A 14,169-nucleotide genomic window follows, 5' to 3' on the forward strand; every position below is an offset into this window, starting at 1 on the left:
CTTTGTTGGCAAAGTAATGTCTCTGCTTTTTAATATGTTGTCTAGGTTGGTCATAACTTTACTTCAAAGGAGTAAGTGTCTTTTAATTTCATGGCTGCAATCACCATCTGCAGTGATTTTGGAGCCCAGAAAAATAAAATCAGCCACTGTTTCCACCGTTTCCCCATCTATTTGTCATGAAGTGATGGCACCAGATGCCATGATCTTAGTTTTCTGAATGTTGAGCCTTAAGCCAACTCTTTCACTCTGCTCTTTCACTTTCATCAAGAGGCTCTTTAGTTCTTCTTCACTTTCTGCCATAAGGGTGGTGTCATCTGCATATCTGAGGTGATTGATATTTCTCCCAGCAATCTTGATTCCAGCTTGTGCTTCATCCAGCCCAGCATTTCTCATGATGTACTCTGCATATAAGTTACATAAGCAGGGTGACAATATACAGCCTTGACGTACTCCTTTTCCTATTTGGAACCAGTCTGTTGTTCCATGTCCAGTTCTAACTGTTGCTTCCTGACCTACATATAGGTTTCTCAGGAGGCAGGTCAGGTGGTCTGGTATTCCCATCTCTTTCAGAATTTTCCACAGTTGATTGTGATCCACGCAGTCAAAGGCTTTGGCGTAGTCAATAAAGCAGAAATAGATGTTTTCATGGAACTCTCTTGCTTTTTCCATGATCCAGCAGATGTTCCCAATTTGATCTCTGGTTCCTCTGCCTTTTCTAAAACCAGCTTGAACATCTGGAAGTTCACAGTTCACGTATTGCTGAAGCCTAGCTTGGAGAATTTTAAGCATCACTTTACTAGCGTGTGAGATGAGTGCAATTGTGCAGTAGTCTGAGCATTCTTTGGCATTGCCTTTCTTTATTCATTTTTATTATTATATTAGGATCTGTCTCCCCCCTTACCACCATACAAAGGCAGACACTTTTGTCTGTTTTATTTGCAGTGATATCCACAGCACCTAGGGACTGACGGACAGATGCTTTAGAAATAAATTTTGAATTAATAATTTTTAAGAGAGAGATCTGAATATAAGCAGTATAGTCCTGAGGCCACATTCTTAACCTCTACATTATACTATTAAAAATATACTATAAATGGTTATAAAATAATTATACATTTTTTAGAATGTATAGTTTTAAAGAAATAAAAGTTGAATGTTTTTTCAATGAGCAGTGAACAATAGACGAGCGAAGTGATCAGGCAAATTCAATAAAGTACTAAATAAAAATGAAACCGCCCCTTACCTTGCATTACAGAAAGGTCGGTGATAGGTGGGCTGGAGATTTAAACGTAAAATGAAATAATAAAATTCCTAGAAGATACTATAAGAGTATCCTTGGGAATTCCCTGATGACCCAGTGGTTAGGACTCCACGTTTTCACTGCAGAGCCCAGATTTAACCCCTGGTCAGGGAACTGAGACACCTCAAGCCGTGTAGTGTTGCCAAGGGAGGAAAATTTACACACACACACACACGCGCGCACACACACAAAAGAGTGTCTTCACCTAGTAGGAAAAGACTTTTTAATAAGATTCAGAAAACGCTAACCATAAAGGAAGAGCTTATTAAACATTAAAATTAAAACTTCTATTCATCGAAAGATATCTCAAAAGAATGAAAAGGCAAGACATAGAAAAGATAGTTAAATGGGAAAGATAGCTGCAACGCCTGTGACAAAGAGCTTGCATCTAGCATATATAAAGACCCCTATAATTCAATTAGAAAAAAGACAGTTTAATTAAAAAAAAAATGCAGAAGTTTCACACTGGTATTTCACAGAAGAAAATAACTAAACAGCCATTAAACATATGAAAAGATGTTCTACATCCCTAGTCATCAGGGAAAATACAAATTAAAACCACAAAAATATATTACTATATACTCAAAAGAATGACTAAAACCAAATAAATAAATACATTTTTTTAAAAAAATGTTCATGTCAAATATATTTTACTACCTCAGTTTTGTTAGGAACTATTAGAATGATGACAGTTTAAACTTCTTAAACATGATTCAAACATTTGAAAAGTTTATATTAATGAAAAGTCAAAATGTTTGCTTTTGCAAATACCTGGAAGGTTTCCGTTGTAGTCCACGTCCTCTACACTACATCCCCATTTCACGAGAAGCTGCAAACAGCCAAGCCGCCCATGAAAAGCTGCATAGTGCACAGGTTTCCACTCTCTCTTATCAGTCACGCTGGGATCCTAGAGATAACATTCACAAGGACTCAGTTTCTTCCCATTTTGCAGCAAAAACACTAAGTCTAGCAGCTTAATTCTACAAATGAGAACAAGAAGCTGTTATTAAAACTGTAAGGCAAACACTAAATATAACAGAAATGTTTACTGCAACCATTGATTTGAACATATGAGCTAAAATAAAATACTAATGATATTTTAAAATCTTTTTAAAAAGATTATAACTTGCCACGTAGAAACTGTTTCTAAAAAGGTACTTAACTAGTCATTTTACAGGTCACAAGTTCCTGACCAACAAAATGAAAGATGGATTCAAATGATCAAATCATATCTTGGGAATGTAATCCAAGAGTTAATGAAAAATATTTAATTCTTATAAGAAGTTATTTTTTATAACCACTGCAATTTTAAAAATAAATATTACAATAAATGAAATTTTTGGAGATATAAATCACTTTGTAAATTAGTTCATGAACTAAGAGTTACAAAAGAAACACGGGTAAACACATATCAATTCAAAAAGGTTACAATTGCTGGTTAAGATGTGTTTGAAAGCCTCAAAATCTTCCCTGGTAAACTCTGAACTCATATGAAGGACCTATGGCCTCTGAAATATTTTGTACCACTAAGCTCTTTTTTTTGTTGCTGAAGATTTAATTAAATTATTGCTCCCATGTTTAAGGATGGGAAAGTTAAAAAGAGAGACCAAATTATGTCCAGAGTCTTATGAAGGATATAAAAAGTCAGGAAGAGATAACCAGACTACCAAATGTTAGTCCATCTATATGATTATACATTCTCACATATTAACAGGAACACCTCACCACTCCACTTCGGAGCATTATTTGTAAAGTGAAAGAATGTCCATGTGTTGCAGCAAGGTGTAAAGGAGTGCATCCACGATCATCTTGAGCTGCCAGGTTGGCTCCATTGATTATAAGAGCCTGAAGGCAGAGAAATAAGAAGGAATGTATGTGAACACAGACGCTAAATCATGCAGATGCAGATTATTTAAAGGCAAGCAATTTATTAATATATAGCTAAGCTACTACATAACTTTTTTTCATGTGTGCTACACGCAAAGTCTAAGAAATTCTTAGCCAGTCCTAAGAAAAAGCTTGAAATCCTTCTTAAGATTACCTAGGAGACACTCATAATTGATTTCACATTTTGATTTGAGTATGTACATATACTCATATACGGAGAAGGCAATGGCACCCCACTCTAGGACTCTTGCCTGGAAAATCCCATGGATGGAGGAGCCTGGAAGGCTGCAGTCCATGGGGTCGCTGAGGGTCAGACATGACTGAGCGACTTCACTTTCACTTTTCACTTTCATGCACTAGAGAAGGAAATGGCAACCCACTCCAGTGTTCTTGCCTGGAGAATCCCAGGGACGGGGCATCCTGGTGGGCTGCCGTCTCTGGGGTCGCACAGAGTCGGACACGACTGAAGTGACTCAGCAGCAGGTACATATAATTCATAAATTTTTCATGAGCACAGATTAAAATTAACTTAAATAATTTAATGCTAAGCTAATAAAACTGAAATTTAAACATCCTCTATTCCAAAAGCAGGATCTTTTATTAACTGGGTTTTTAATATAATAAAAGGACTTCACTATTAAAGTGACCAGTTCTAAGCTCCAAATCAAACTTCTAACTGCATCTGAGGAGATTCCATATGAATTTACACTTGGCCCAGTTTCTATATATGGGTTATGGAATATACACAACATGTCCCTCTATATAATATACAGAGTAATTAGTTTAAAAAATTATTAGCTAACATTTTTCAATTTTATCTCCCTCAGACCTTTTTCTTTTCTAACCAGCCTATATTTACCAGTATCTCAGCTAAAGTTTACTTAGTCATAATTCCTACCAAGAGTTTTAGGAAGAATAGTTTCCATGATTTTGGCTGACTCTCATTAACAGACCAGTCAATAATCATCACAAACCACATACCAAGGGCTTACTACGTCACTACAAAGAATATGAAGATGTACTAACTTAGGCAATTAGGATATATGTAGAGACAAAGATAATCAACTATACAAAGCAGTCCTTGGTAAGTAAATGCACAGCACAGTACCCAAAAGCATCACAAAAGCTCCAAGAATGAAGAGATCACTTTGAGGAAGAAAAGGACAATCAAGACAGAGAGAATGGCTTAAACGAGTGCTTAGGGGAAGGCAAGCATCAAGTAAAACTTCATTTGACCTTGATACCCCCTTAAGTTACTACTGTATTTGTACCTTCCTTCCATTGCCTACTTTTCAAATTAACACCTCAGTGCCTGAATGTAAAGTCCACCTACAAACCGGATGCTATCTCTATCATTCCAGAAATACAGCCAACCTCCCACTATAGAGTTCTCCAATTCAATGGCATTTCCTTAAGTGTTGTTCCTTTTAGTTTTATTCTGTAACTGATACACTACCTGACTTCTTCAGCTTCTTCCTTCATTTGCAGTCGATGCATCCTGGCTCTCTATCTCTCTTTCTCCTCTGAATTCTTTACTCATTTCACTACTTGCTTCCATCCCCACTAGAAACATGCTTCAAAACTCAATTCTCCAGACACTCTTCTCTAAGCTTTATTTCTCCTGAAATCTTGCTCCCCAGTGCCCTTTTCAACCGCCTAGACCATCTGTACCTGAATGACTGACTGGCACCTTAAACTCAACATGGGCCAAATTGAACTCAACATCCTTCCTCCCAAATCTCCTCTTCCTCTCAGATGTCCCTATCTATAGTGCCATAATTATCCGTCATTCTGACTCAAAACCTTACAGTCTCACTATACTTTGTCAGTGCTTACTTTGTAAGATGTTTTAAATAATTTTGTTTCTCATTGCAACCAACTAATCTTATCCTCTACGGTTAGTGATTATACCAAAAGTCTCCTGATTTTCTTGCTTCCAAACTATTCATTCTAGATAATCCTGGATGCATCTTGCTAAAATAACTTCCTAAAATACTGTTTTCATTACCACATTTCCCTGTTAACATACATGTGCATGTGTGTAATATGTGCATATATATATATATATGCACACATATATACACACATATAAAAGTCTCTTTCCTATACAAATGAATCTTTATTCTATTACTAAGACATTTTACAAATCTGGCTTATCTAAACTTAGTTCAGAACAGTTCACATAACAAACCATCTACACTCAGTCAAACTCATACAATAGTATATTCCTTGAACACACCACACTTTTCCAATTCAAAGATTTCACACAGAATTATAGCATAGATGTTAATAGGACAAAGTCTGAATTCAAACTTCGGCTCTTTCACTAACATAGGCAACATACTTAACTCTGAATCTGTTTCCTAATTTACATGAAAGGAAACTCAAAACACCATTGTATTAAATTAAGTGATGCATGGGAGACTGTGGTTGACAAAAAGTGTTTGATAAATTTAATCACTATTTTTCTTTTCACATTCCCTACATATAATGCTTCCTCACAAATTATCTTCTTAAAATCAACTCATTCTTTTAGGATTAGCTGAAGTTTCATTTGGAAGTTTCATTCCCTCCATTTATGACTCCTCTATCTCAAGTTCTACAGTTCTTCTCATCTATACTTTCATGAGAATCTTACTCAAAGACTATGATGTGTACTGTTTTGTAACTCACTGAGTAAAGGTCCTGTCATTGCAAATAGAATCTCAGGCTTCTTACAGTTAGGGACTGTTTGCTTATACGATTTCGTATTCCTCCAAATTTCAATCCTTTCACTACATTTTTTTCAACCTACTTACTCCAATAAACTAGATCCTGACACATATTAATGTGTAACTCTAGCTAAGGAAATACATTAAATGAGGAATTTTAGGCATGGTAATCTGGACATGACTGTAACAGCCCTTAAAACAACCCAAACAGATAGCCAACTACTTTAGAGAGAAAATAATTTCAGATCTTAAACAATCTGTTTGAGTGATTTGTTTTGTTGTTGTTTAATCGCTCAGTCCTGTCAGACTCTTTGAGACCCCATGAACTATAGTCCGCCAGGCTCCTCTGTTCATGGAATCTCCCAGGTAAGAACACTGGTGTGGGCTGTGATTTCCTTCTCCAGAGGACTGTCTTAACCCAGGGACTGAACCTGCATATCCTGCATTAGCCGGTGGATTCTTTACCACTGAGCCACTAGGGAAGGAATTTCTAAAGCAATTAAATGTATTGACTTTTTAAAAAAGTAACCAAAGGTTTCCCTGGTGGCTCAGTGGTAAAGACTCTGCCTGCCAATGCAGGAGATATGGGTTCAATCCCTGATCCAGGAAGATCCCATGTGTCGTGGAGCAACTAAGCCCATGAGCCACAACTGCTAAGCCTGTGCTCTAGAGCCCGGGAGCCCCAACTATAGAAGCCTGGGCACCCTAGAGCCTGTGCTCCCCAACAAGAGAGGTCACATCAACGAGAAGTCTGCATGCCGCAACCAGAGAGTAGTCCCCACTCGCTACGAGAGAAAAGCACATACAGCAATGAAGACCCAGGACAGCCATAAATAAATAAATAAAATTATAAGAAAAACAGAAAACGTAACCAAGTTATTATTACCTGCATACAAGCATCCTGTCCCCTGATAGCAGATATGTGAGCTGCCGTCCAGCCTCTTGCGGTTACTTGGGAGATATCAGCTCCATGCCAGAGGAGCCAATGAAGACACTACATTAAGAAAACAACCATGTTAACCATGTTAGCAGGATGTAACATTTTTATATCTTAGTCTATCATCATAAAATACTACATGGTTAACAACCATGTTAACCATGTTAGCAGGATGTAACATTTTTATATCTAACATGTTAACCATGTTAGATATAAAACATGTTAACATGTAAACATGCTAACATGTAAACGTGCTAACATGTTAACCATGTTAGCAGGATGTAACATTTTTATATCTTAGTCTATCATCATAAAATACTACAGCCTGAGAAGCATCACAAATGAATGAGGGCGCAGGTATAAGAAAAACAAAAGCACAATCACAGTGATATGGTAGCCCACATCTGGCCTTACTGTTGGGTAAACAATACGGAGTGGTAGGAGATGAGGAAAACTGGAGACCACCTTCCTTGTCCATAAGGTGAAATGCTACACTATCCCAGTCGGTTTTTGCACTGAATGAAACGCTGGTCCAAATCTTATGTTTGACCAATACTTTACAAGCCAAACAAAACATATCTGTGGTTAAATTCATTCAACAGCCACCAATTTAAAACCTCTGCCATAGGTTTTGAAATGAGTCCAGAAAATTCTATATCAGAGCAAACACTGTTATTCTGAGAAGGCAATGACAAAAAACCATCCAAAAGAAAGAGAAATGCAAGAAGGCAAAGTGACTGTCTACAAAGGGTTTACAAAGAGCTGAAAAAAGAAGAGTAAGTGACAGGCAAGGGAGAAAAGGAAAGATATACCCAACTGAATGCAGAGTTGCAGAGAATAGTAAGGGGAGATAAGAAGGCCTTCTTAAATGAACAATGCAAAGAAAGAGAGGAAAACAATAAAATGGAGAAGATTAGAGATCTCTTCAAGAAAATTGGAGCCATCAACAAAACACTTCATGCAAGGATAGGCACGATAAAGGACAGAAATGATAAGGACCTAACAGAAGTAGAAAATATTAAGAAGAGGTGGCAAGAATACACAGAACTACAAAAAAGGCCTTAAACCCAGAAAACCACAATAGTGTAGTCACTCACCTAGACCCAGATATCCTGGAATGCGAAGTCAAGTGGGTCTTAGGAAGCAATATTACAAACAAAGCTAGTGGAGGTGACGGAATTTCAGCTGAGCTATTTCAAATTCTAAAAGATGATGCTGTTGAAGTGCTGCACTCAATATATCAGCACATTTGGAAAACTCAGCAGTGGCCATAGGACTGGAAAAGGTTAGTTGTCATTCCAATCCCAAAGAAGGACAATGCCAAAGAATGTTCAAACTACTGTACAAAAATTGAGCTCCTTTCATGTGCTAGTAGCTTAAAATCCTTCATGATAGGCTTCAGCAGTAGGGAACTGACAACTCCAGATGTACAAGCTAGATTTAGAAAAGGGAGAAGAACCAGAGATCAAATTGCCAACATCCATTGGATCATCAAAAAAGCAAGAAAGTTCCAGAAGAACATCTACTTCTACTTTATTAACTATGCCAAAGCCTTTGACTGTGTGGATCACAACAAACTGGAAAATTCTGAAAGAGATGCAAATACCAGACCACCTGACCTGCCTTCTGAGAAATCTGTATGCAGGTCAGGAAGCAACAGTTAGAAATGGACATGGATGGAGAAGGAAATGGCAACCCACTCCAGTACTTTTGCCTAGAAAATCCCATGGATGGAGGAGCTTGCTGCAGGCTACTGTCCATGGGGTCACAAAGACTCGGGCATGACTGAGCAACTTCACTTTAACAGCAACATAGTAGTAGTAAACTCCAAGCGGGGGCATTTTTCTAAATTTGCCCCTAAAGCCCAATATGATGAAATTGAAAATGATGACACCAATGAAATTATTTTTAAAAATATTTTATGGCCTTACAATTATTATTAAGATATACTGAATTAGACAAATGCCATATTCACAAAGCTCTTTGATACAAGCTTTTCTCTGAGTTGGGCTGAGGGTCAGGGTACTTTGGAACAATATTGTTAAGATTTCTAGAAACATTTTTGTCTGGTTGAAAGTCTATAAGTCATGTCCTTAAGATTCTTAGAGATTTTCTTATCTAGCATAGAGCATCTAGGAGACCTGACCTTAAGTCTTTTAGAATCTAATCTAGGTTTCCTCTTTATTTTACTGAGGTCCCAACAAAGGATCTTACAGCCACATCCTTGAGATCTCTAACCAAAGACCACATTTTCCTCCCAGCACCTAAGAATTTGATCTTTGCCTCGACATCATTTTTACTTTGATAACCTTCTACCATGTAAAGTATCTACGACTTACATACAGTTAAACTTTTGAGTCTAAACTGTCCTGGCTTCTTTAATTTTCCTCTAAATTCTGCTTGAAAGCTGAATGGTTTGGTTTTTAGCTCATCTCATTCCTTATGTATTTTATAATAGTCAACTGAAAGAAATTGCTTGGAACTTTCACAATTCTTCCTGGTAGTCTCCTCAGTAAGATATATGGGCTCAGGGTGACGTCAGCATCATGGCTGTATGGCTCCCTTTGCCGCTCCCCTTCCATCTAAAACCAGTAAAACATCCATAACTCAACAAAGTTGCCTCTGCCAAATATCCCACGATGGCAGAGAATTCCACATATCTGTTCATATAAGTGTTTGGGCTAGAACATATAGAAAAGGCACAACCAGGAGCAGAGGAGGGGCGGGGATTATTAAAAAAAAAAAAAAAAAAAAGAAATGGACATGGAACAATAAACTGGTTCCAAATTGGGAAAGGACTACATCAAGGCTGTATATTGTCACCCTGCTTCTTTAACTTATATGCAGAGTACATCTTGAGAAATGCTGGGCTGGATGAAGCACAAGCTGGAATCAAGATTGCTGGGAGAAATATCAATAACCTCAGATATGCAAATGACACCCTATGGCAGAAGAAGAACTAAAGAGCCTCTTGATGAAAGTGAAAGAGCAGAGTGAAAGAGTTGGCTTAAGGCTCAACATTCAGAAAACGAAGATCATGGCATCTGGTTCCATCACTTCATGGCAAACAGATGGGGAAACAGTGGCTGACTTTATTTTCTTGGGCTCCAAAATCACTGTGAATGAGGACTGCAGCCACAAAATTAAAAGACGCTTGTTCCTCGGAAGAAAAGTTATGACCAACCTAGGCAGCTTATTAAAAAGCAGAGACATTACTTTACCAACAAAGGCCCGTCTAGTCAAAGCTATGGTTTTTCCATCAGTCATGTATGGATGTGAGAGTTGGACTATAAAGCTGAGTGCCAAAGAACTGATGCTTTCAAACTGTGGAGTTGGAGAAGACTCCTCAGAGTCCCTTGGACTGTAAGGAGATCTAACCAGTCCATCCTAAAGGAAATCAGTCCTGAATATTCATTGGAAGGACTGATGCTGAAGCTGAAACTCCAATACTTCGGCCACGTGATGTGGAGAACTATCTCATTTGAAAACACCCTGATGCTGGGAAAGATTGAAGGCAGGAGAAGGGGACAACAGAGGATGAGATGGTTAGACAGCATCACCAATTCAATGGACATGAATGTGAGCAAACTCTAGGAGATAGTGAAGGACAGGGAAGCCTGGCTTGCTGCAGTCGATGAGATCAGAAAGAGTCAAACATGAGTTAGTGACTGAATGACAAAAGAAAATAAGTAGCATATTTAAAAAGGGGAGGGAGCCAAATAAATCTTAAGATCTTTTAAAATTAAGTCTCAACAAATACAGTACTAGAGGTCTGTGCCACATATGGTGTCACTGTCTTTATATTTTCAACTTTGTCGTCTACCTTCAAGAAGTTTCTTTCTTGTGTCATTCAGATACACTGTCACATCAGTCATTATGATAAATCATTTTTTGGAAAGGGTAGTAACTTAGGTATCATCTGTCTATCACAGAGATTAATGGCTGATAAAATATAAGGGGGGTGGTGCTCAACCTCACTAATAATCACAGTAAGTCATTTGTTTTTACTCAACAAATATTTATGGAGTGTATGCTAACACTGCATAGGTAGTGAGGAATAAAACCACTGTAAACATTCATGTACAAGGTTTCTATCCTGAGTAAATATGTACAAGTGAGATTGCTAGGACACAGTTAAGTTTCACTTTACAAGAAGCTGCCAAACTGTTCTCCAAAGGGGCTGTATCAGTTTACACTTCTACCAGCAGTGTATGAGACTTCTCATTGCTCCATATCCTTGTCCATATTTACTATTATCATTTTTCTGGGTTATGTTTTTCTTTTTGTTTTGCCATTCTAATAGGTGTGTAGTGGCATCTAATTGTGGTTTTAATTAGCATTTAATGATGTTGAACACTTTTTTCATGTGCTCATGACCAGTCATATATACTCTTTGAGAAAGTGTCTACTGAAACCATTTGCCCATTTTTCATTGGGTTTTTTATTTTACTACTGAATTATGAGAGTCATACATTCTGGCTACAAGTTCTTAGTCATATTTATGATTTGCAAAAAGTTCCTATGTTTTCATCTAGAAGTTTTATTAAGGTTAAGTTTCACATGTGTTTATGATCTGTTTTCAGTACATCTTCACACACAGTACCAAGTATGAATTAAGGTTCACTTTCTTACATACGGCTGTCCAGTTGTGCCAACACCATTTAATAAAATACTGCTTTCCATTGGACTATATTTGCATCTCCGTCAATAATCAACTGACCAATCAGCAGGACTTCGGAAATGACTAAGTGAGGAGCGTAGTAAATCCTCCCCAAGAAGCAAATGACAAAGCTCGACAAAACTGTCAAAAACAACCATTTGGCCATCCAGTGGTTAGGACTCTGCACTTCCACTGCAGTAGACATGGGTTTGATCCCTGGTAGGGGAACTAAGATTCTGCATGCCAAGCAGCCATGGCCAAAAAAAAAAAAAAAAAAAATTTAAAGACTCTGCAAGGCATATAACAAAATGAGAAGCATGTATCAAGAAATATCTGCTGATTCTAAGAACAGGAGGAGCCTGTGGCATATTAGCCTGGGACTACAAGCATCCTTAGCCCCAGCTTCATGACACAGAAGTTCTACCCAGGTGGACAGCTCCACTGCCCTGCTGAAGAGACTGAGAAGTCCCTGCCCAGGCACATTTTAAAAACAAATCTACTCCTCAGTGACAACAATCTAGGAAAGCCAACATCAGAACCAGTCATGATACTGGTTGGGGCAAACACAAAACTAAAATCCTCCTAGAAAATCAACAGAAAAATTCAAGAAATGAGACAACCTAAGTTGCTAAGATTTTGAATGCTGATGAAGGTGAAAGCCTCTTGATGATAGCAAAAGAGGAGAGTGAAAAAGCTGGCTTAAAACTCAACATTCAAAAGCCTTGCTAAAATTCCACTTATCCTTTCTGGTCTAAAAAGTTGGGTACATGTACAACGTCATTCATAGCCAGGAAAGATTGAAGAGGTCCCAAGCTGGCTGGACATTCCTGGCTAAGGCCTGAAAACACATGGAAAAAAAAAAAAAGGCAAGCTGACTTGTAAACTGCTTGGACTTTGAAGACATTCCCCAAGCCATACACAGAATCATTAGCAAGGTGGTTGCCTTAGTGGCTCAAGGTATTTAAGCACAGCCTCTGATTAACCACTGGCTGACCACTAAGCTATGCTGTCCCAGGGGTGACCCCTATGAAGCCAGACTTTAAAAATAAGAAGGAAATTCCCTGGTGATCCACTGGTTAGGACTCAGCTCTTTCACTGCAGGGGGCACAAATTCAATCTCCAGTTGGAAAACTACTTATTAAGATCTCTCAAGCCCCACAGCCAAACTAAATAAATATTTTAAAATAAAAGAATTAAAAAAAAAAAAGAACAGTGCACACAAACCGTGAGGGAAACAGATTCCACAAAATTAGTCCAAACAAACCAACATACAAACACAGAACAAGCACCCCAGGGAAGAGGGATAGAGGAAGTAGAATCTGAACCCAGAGGTGTTATGATATACAATCTTAAACATCCACCAGAATGTGCAATGAAGAAAAGGCAATCTCTTCAACAAGTGATGTTGAAAGTTTGACAGCCTCATTAAATCAATGAAGTTAGAACACACTCTCACACCATATACAAAAATAAAATCAAAACGGCTTAAAGACTTAAAAAAATAAGATATGACATCATAAAACTGCCAGAAGAGAACATAGGCAAAACATTCTATGACATCAATAGTACCAACGTTTTAGCTTAGGTCAGTCTCCCAAGGGAATAGAAATAAAAGCAAAAATAACAAATGGGACCTAATTAAAAAACAAGAATGTTGTAATATATACACAGGAAAATGAAGTAAATAGAAACTTTCTCTGAGAGGATACAGATGCTCAACTTAGTCTTCAAAGCTGTAATAAATAGCTTCAGAGAATGAAAAGAAATTATTTTTTAAAGAATTTAATGAATTAAAGTATGATGACAACAATGATTCATCAAATAGAAAAAAAGAGAATTTTTTAAAAAGAAAATTCTGAAAGTACAAAATATATCTGAACTAAAAGTTTACATTATGGAAGAAAGTGAAAAGAAATAAAGAGCCTCTTGATGAAAGTGAAAGAGGAAAGTGAAAAAACTGGCTTAAAACTCAACATTCAAAAAACTAAGATCATGGCATCCAGTCCCATCACGTCATGGCAAATAGATGGGGAAACAGTGGAAACAGTGATAGGCTTTATTTTCTTGGGCTCCAAAATCACTGCAGATGGTGATTGCAGCCATGAAATTAAAAGATGGGAAATCTATGGAAACAGTGAGAGACTTTATTTTGGGGGGCTCCAAAGTCACTGCAGATAGTGACTGGAGCCATGAAATTAAAAGACGCTTGCTCCTTGGAAGAAAAGCTATGACCAACCTAGACAGCGTATTAAGAAGCAAAGACATTACTTTGCCTACAAAGGTCCATCTAGTCAAGGCCATGGTTTTTCCAGTAGTCATGTACGGATGTGAAAGTTCGACCTTTTAAAGAAAGGTGAGTGCTGAAGAATTGGTGCTTTTGAACCGTGATGTTGGAGAAGACTCTTGAGAGTCCCTTGGACTGTAAGGAGATCCAACCAGTCCATCCTAAAGAAAATCAGTCCTGAATATTCATTGGAAGGACTGATGCTGCAGCTGAAACTCCAATACTTTTGGCCACCTGATGCGAAGAGCTGACTCATTTGAAAAGACCCTGATGCTGGGAAAGACTGAAGGCAGGAGGAGAAGGGGACGACAGAGGATGAAATGGTTGGATGGCAACTCGATGGACATGAGTTTGACCAAGCTCCGAGAGCTGGTGATGGACAAGGAAGGC

At 37.9% G+C, this 14,169-nt stretch overlaps 1 protein-coding gene across 12 annotated transcripts in view; it reads right to left on the reverse strand.

The window, feature by feature from the left end:
* Positions 1-14,169, reverse strand: part of ANKRD42 (ankyrin repeat domain 42) — a 69,551-nt gene that overhangs the window by 46,039 nt on the left and 9,343 nt on the right. For all 12 annotated transcript variants that reach the window (XM_070782754.1, XM_070782757.1, XM_070782751.1 and 9 more), the window contains exons 3-5: positions 6,785-6,892; positions 3,026-3,145; positions 2,072-2,207 (exon numbers count right to left, since the gene is read on the reverse strand). In XM_070782754.1, the coding sequence (XP_070638855.1) occupies positions 2,072-2,207; positions 3,026-3,145; positions 6,785-6,892 (364 nt within the window). The remainder of the gene's footprint in view (positions 1-2,071; positions 2,208-3,025; positions 3,146-6,784; positions 6,893-14,169) is intronic.

The sequence above is a fragment of the Bos indicus genome, chromosome 29, assembly GCF_029378745.1.
Source record: "Bos indicus isolate NIAB-ARS_2022 breed Sahiwal x Tharparkar chromosome 29, NIAB-ARS_B.indTharparkar_mat_pri_1.0, whole genome shotgun sequence".
Classification (NCBI taxonomy): Eukaryota; Metazoa; Chordata; class Mammalia; order Artiodactyla; family Bovidae; genus Bos; species Bos indicus.